Source organism: Saimiri boliviensis, chromosome 9 (assembly GCF_048565385.1).
Source record: "Saimiri boliviensis isolate mSaiBol1 chromosome 9, mSaiBol1.pri, whole genome shotgun sequence".
In the NCBI taxonomy this organism is placed as follows: Eukaryota; Metazoa; Chordata; class Mammalia; order Primates; family Cebidae; genus Saimiri; species Saimiri boliviensis.
In genome coordinates this window covers 108,924,573-108,930,396 of record NC_133457.1, presented here as the reverse complement: position 1 = coordinate 108,930,396, position 5,824 = coordinate 108,924,573, and the positions used below count along the sequence as shown (strand labels likewise).

Genomic DNA, 5,824 nt, shown 5'->3' with positions numbered 1-5,824 from the left:
CTCTCTCCTCCCCTGACTAAGTTTCTATGGCTTCTCTGAGGCTGCAGGCGTTAATTTGGTGGGCCCTGGGCCCTGGGCTAGCAGCAGAAATATGAGGATCCAAAGCCTCCTCCTCCTGGGGGCCCTCCTGGCTGTGGGGAGTCAGCCACCTGCTGCCTTTGGCAGGAAGAAGGGAGGTGAGTGCGGGCAAATCCCTCTGCTCTGGGGACCAGATTGTTTCTACTGCTCTAGAAAGAGTGAGGTGTAGGGGAAGGCAGGTAATTCCCTGTGGGGGGTGTGTGTGTGTGTGTGCCTCTGTGGATGTGTGGATGCCTGATTCTTAGTGCTTTCAGAAGCCCATGCTTTCATTTGTACACCTTTGTGCCTGTCCACCTACCTGTGTCAATATCTGTAAGTGTCTTTTCTGTCAGTTTCTCAGTGCTTGTCTATGCCTGTCTATACGTCAGGGGATGGCAGCGGGGGGGAGGCAGGATGCATGTGCCTATCTCTGTGTAGACGTGACTCTAATGGCTGCATGCATGTGTCTGGGCCTGGTGCCTGTCCATGTGTGTCCATGTGTGCCTCTGTGCCTCTGGGTGTGGAGAGGGGCCCTGTCTGCACCTGCTGGTCTGTGGTGTGAGTGGGTCCATGGGTCCACCACCCCATCTGTGGAAAGGACTTGGGAATTGAGGAAAGAGTATGGTTTCTGGGATCTGGGCTTTGTTGGGAGGAAGCTCTCTCTCTAGCTCCCAACGCCCCCAACCTCTTGTCCCCATACCCACCCCTGACAAGGCTGGGACTGGCCTGCTAACAGGTGAGGAAGGGCTGCTAAGTGGCTGGACAGGTGACTCCTGATCTGGGTGAGGCCTCCACCTCTGTCCTCTTCTGGGGTTGGAACACTCTAACCTACATTCCCCTGTGTAGGCCTGGCTCTGCCTTAAAGAAAGAGGACAGTAATGGGGACAGGCCAAGGAAGGAAGGACACTGGTGAGCTCCAAGTTCGGAACCTGTCCTGGCTGTGATTCATGCACCATCACCACATAACTCCTCGATGCAACGCTGTGAGGACAGGACTATTTTTATCCCCATTTTGCAGATGAGGAAAATCGAGGCCTGGTGGGGAACCCCTTAACCAGGTCAAAGACTGACTCTGAGTTAGTGTCAAAGGTGGCATTTGAATGTGGGGTCTGAAATCAGAAAGACTCACCCTACCAACTATTAAAGCAAAAACCCAAGACTGTACGGAAGAACGTACCCTGACCTAGGAAGGAGCCGAGAGACCAAAGAATGACGTGGACAAGCCCAGCTTGGCACATGCATGAGTTTATTAGGACTTCCATGCAGGGCACTCCTGGAAGGCAGCAGGACAGGTCTGGAGACTTACTCCTTGTAAAACGGGTTCCCATGTCTTTCTCTTGGGAATAAACGGTGTCTCGAGGAATAAGGGCCTGGCACACAGTAAGCACAGTATAAGTGGGTGATTTGGGGGAGTCATTGTGTTCCCAGGGAGCATGCCCCAATGTTCAGCCCAGCTGCTCAGAGGCAAACAGCTGGCACAGCAGAAACTGAACCTGCACAGGGCCACTCTGCCTGGGCAGGTGTGACACACCTGTCTCTCCTCCAGTTTGCCACACCTTGTCCCTTACTGGTTTCTCCCCCATAAGACAGCTGCCTGGCTGTTGGGAGAATTTCAGACCATGGAGGAAGGTGACGGGGCCGAGGGAAGGGGAATCTCAGCTTGTTGCCTGTGGGAGCCCAGCCACCTCTGTTTATAAGAGGTCCCCATTCTGTCCCTTCTCACTAAACATCGGGGTATCTCTGGTACAAAGAGCCTGGCATAGTTCCTGACAAATAGTAAGTGCCTAATTAAATGCTGTGGGTGGTTACATGGTATTGGGAAGATAGATGTGTCTGTGTAGCTCTGTGCATATGATTCTGTGTATATGACTGTATATGCATATATGTGTCCCTGTTCACACACATATGCTATATATTTACATACACGACTGTGTGTGTCTGAGTGTCTGTCTGTGTGTATGTATCTGTGTGGGTAGGCATGTGTATATGACAGTCTGCATAATCACTATTTAACAGTGATTATGTTCCAGCTCATATGTACATATGTGACTGCCTATTTATACATGTGTGTTTATAAATATACTGCATATATAAAATATCTGATGTATGTCTGTATGTACATATGCATGTGTATTAACTTGAACCATGTAAGGCAAGGGGCAATGGCTCATGCCTATAATCCCAGCACTTTGGGAGGCTGAGATGGGTGAATCACCTGAAGTTAGGAGTTCGAGACCAACCTGGCCAACATGGAGAAACCCCGTCTCTACTAAAAATACAAAATTAGCCAGGCGTGGTGGTGCATGCCTGTAATCCCAGCTACTAAGGAGGCTGAGGCAGGAGAATCGCTTGAACCCAGGAGGTGGAAGTTGTGGTGAGCCAAGATCATGCCATTGCACTCCAGCCCGGGCAACAAGAGTAAAAGCTCTGTCTCAAAATAAATAAATAAATAAGTTGAACCATGTAAAATTGCTACTTTTGTAGGTACAACAGTTGACTATCAGCAATTTCCTATTGTTAATCCTGTAGGTAATTGTGTATCTAGATCTAAGTGTGCTTGTGTATTTGACTGTGTATGTGTATCGTCTGTGTGTACAAGTGTATGTAGTTAACTATGTTTGGATATGATTATTCTGCTAAGTCTACACACCCGTGGCACACGCATCTGGATGACCACCTGTGTGTGGGTCTTGATGCACCCATCTTTGAGTGGAGAAGCTGGTTTGGAGGGAGCATTAGGAAAGGCAGGCAGAGTGAGTGTGACCACCCAGAGCCTCGCACACTGGCTCTGCACGTGCCAGGCTTTTATCCCCACCTCTACACAGCAGCTATTGTGGTTCTTCCACTTGAATTGCCAGCCATCATGTCCTCTCCCTATCTGTCCGTTCCAGGGCTCAGCTCCAGGCCCCTGTCCACAGAAGCTCTCCCTGCCTGACCCACCCTCCTCCACCAGCTTTGAGTGCAGGCAGCTCCATCTGGACCACCCTTTGTGGCCTGAGCACCTTTGGCTTGAACTTATGAATACAGAGCTAAACCTTGGACCTCAGTTTCCCAGGAGCCCTGGCGTCACCCCCACCCCCACAAACCCATACTTTCCCCCCCTCCCTAGGCCAAGCCTCTCTTTCTCCAGCAGGGGGCAGCAATTCAATTTAAACCAACCCGATCTGACAGCTGAAGTTGACTTTGAGCATGTGTGATGGGAGCAAGGTGGCTACTTACGTGTGCAGCCAGCACCCATGCAGAGGCTGCGGGGGGGGGGGGGGGGGGGCAGACACAGAGGTAAAGTCACAGCACCAGATCCAGCTGCCCCTGGGGGCTCTTGAACATTTTCTCTGATGCCAGATTGAATTGAAGGCCTGAGACCTGCTCCATCCCTCCAGCTCAAAGACAGTTCAGAGCAGAGACTCACAGAGGTCAGAGGGAGCCAGGCCCTGCCAGTCCTAATCCTGGCCCATGTGGGTCTGAGCAAGTCACCACCTATTTCAGGCCTTGATTTCCTCCTCTACATGGAGGAAGATACTGATTTCTAGCTTTGTGCATGAAATCTGAAAATGGCCCAAAACCCCAGCAAGAAGAGTGGGTAGGTAAGCTCTGGGACAGAACATTCTACAGCTGTTCAGAGGAACGCTTCAGAGACAGAGTTAACGCCCCATCCCTGAAACCATGCCATTTGCAACAGTGATGAACAACAGCGCAGACGTGGCAGCTGTGGCTGTGACGGTGCCCCAGGCTGGCCGCTGCTGGCGCACGTGCAATGCTGGGCCTCACTTCAAAACCCTTCCTTTTTCCAAGTCACTGAGCCCCTAGTATTGTGCACCAAGTGCTGTGATACCGACCGATGGTGAGCAAAGCTAGCAGCGTGTCCACTGCCATAGCTCCAGCCAAGCGAGAGACACAGACAAACAGATGCAGTGCCACCAACTCTGGAGGAAAGAACTGAGTGTGGGGTTGGGGTTGGGGCTGACCTAGTTAATGGGGGGGTCAGAGAAGCAGGGTCTTCTGAGGATGCAATGTTTCTGCTGAGTCCTAGTGAGCTGATGAGGTGAATGGAGTGCAGGAGAAGTGCACCAGGCAAAGGATGCAGTGAGAGCGAGAACCCCGCAAAGAGAGCTGGCTTGGAGATCAGGAGCCACTGCATGGAGGAGCAGTAGAGGATGAGGCTAGAGAGATGGGCAGGGGCCAGACCAGGCACAGCCTTATTGGCCCCAGTGAGATGCTGGGCTTCATTTCTCCCTGACATTTATGCCATCTGAGTCTCACACTAGCCAAGCTTCCCATTTCACAGTCAGAAAACTGAGGCTTGGAGTCATTTGAAACAAAACAAAACAAAAACTAGCCAAAGGACAGGCAAGAAGTAAGGGATGGAGAATTTGGATCTTGTAATTCCTAGGTCGGCGCTTATTGCATAACCCTGAGCTTCCTTCAGCTGTAATATTGGGAGATTCTCTTTCAGAGAAATCAGGGGGCTGCCCACCAGATGATGGGCCCTGCCTCCTGTCGGTGCCTGACCAGTGCATGGAAGACAGCCAGTGTCCCTGGACCAGGAAGTGCTGCTACAAGGCTTGCTTCCGCCAGTGCGTCCCCAGGGTCTCTGGTAAATGTCCCCCTCTACCGTGCTGACCACCCCAGCCCCAGGCTCCAGAGCCAGTGGACACAGAGAGAGCTCACCCAGTTCCCTGTGTTGCAGTGAAGCTGGGCAGCTGCCCGGAGGACCAACTGCGCTGCCTCAGTCCCATGAACCACCTGTGTCACAAGGACGCAGACTGCTCCGGCAAGAAGCGGTGCTGCCCCAGCGCCTGCGGCCGGGATTGCCGCGATCCTGCCAGAGGTACAGCTCCTGGGTGCCCGGGGAAGGTGCCTTCCCTGTCTGAGGCCCAGCTCTAATATTTTCTCCATTCCTGCAAGCTTAAAAGGATGCCTCCCCGGAAGTCAGGGTCTCCCATGGCTAGGACTGGGGAATCGGAATAGTGGGTGGGGGGTTCTGCTAGGATGACAGAGGAACCGGGAGTCCTTTGTTCTCTTCTTGAGCTTGCTGTGGCACCTGGACAACAGGCTTCAACTGCTCTGGGCTTCAGTTTACCCTTCTGAAGGGGGCGGAGGAGTCCTGCCTTAGTGGCATCCAGAGCTGAGCTGGTGGGGCCTAGATGGGAGACCGAGGCCAGAAACCAGAGCCCTACTCTGGGAAGGAATTAACCCCTTCTTTCTCTTTCCTCAGGCTAATTCTGATTTAGGACCTGTGGCTCTGCACCTCAGGTGGGAACTGATGGAAAGAGTTCACCATGATGGGAGGTCTGGGGACCTGTCACCGACAGCACTATCTCTACCAGTGGTAGTTCCAGCTTTCTGATGAACACTGACCTGCTGTCACTTCCCTGCAACCCACCTGCCCCTGGTTTCTCCTCCTAGGAGTCAAGGTTCATAGCCTGACCTCAGAGGAAGGCGTCTTTATCACCCCAGTCCTCTGCACCACTGCTACCCGGGCATCGCACCCCTCCTAACACTTTCACACCTCTCTGTACATGCTGCTTCCTCCACCAAAAATGCCCAATTCAGGCAGACCCTGACCTCTCCCTCAGGCAGTCCAACCACGCAGAATGAATATTCTAACAGAGTTTTCCAAACCTGAGTCATTCACCTCTTTCATGATTTTCGCCATACCTACAAAATAGCATGCATGATAGGTTGCATGCTGCCTGTACCACCATCTATTTAATGTTTTCTTTAAGTACTCACTTTTGTATATAAATAAATGCATTTCAAAAGAAAA

General features: G+C 52.0%; 1 protein-coding gene across 1 annotated transcript; it reads left to right on the top strand.

Moving 5' to 3' along the window:
- WFDC5 (WAP four-disulfide core domain 5) lies at positions 1-5,824 on the top strand. Its single transcript, XM_003936415.4, has 4 exons — positions 1-176; positions 4,511-4,651; positions 4,745-4,885; positions 5,273-5,824. The coding sequence occupies exons 1-4, from the start codon at positions 92-94 to the stop codon at positions 5,275-5,277; spliced, it is 372 nt and encodes a 123-aa protein (XP_003936464.1). The 5' UTR covers positions 1-91; the 3' UTR covers positions 5,278-5,824.

Excerpts from the sequence above, each read along its gene's own strand:
- WFDC5 (XM_003936415.4), top strand. The coding sequence starts at position 92 with ATGAGGATCCAAAGCCTCCTCCTCCTGGGGGCCCTCCTGGCTGTGGGG. Across the intron at positions 177-4,510 it reads CTTTGGCAGGAAGAAGGGAG|AGAAATCAGGGGGCTGCCCA; the intron begins GTGAGTGCGGGC and ends ATTCTCTTTCAG. Across the intron at positions 4,652-4,744 it reads GTGCGTCCCCAGGGTCTCTG|TGAAGCTGGGCAGCTGCCCG; the intron begins GTAAATGTCCCC and ends CCTGTGTTGCAG.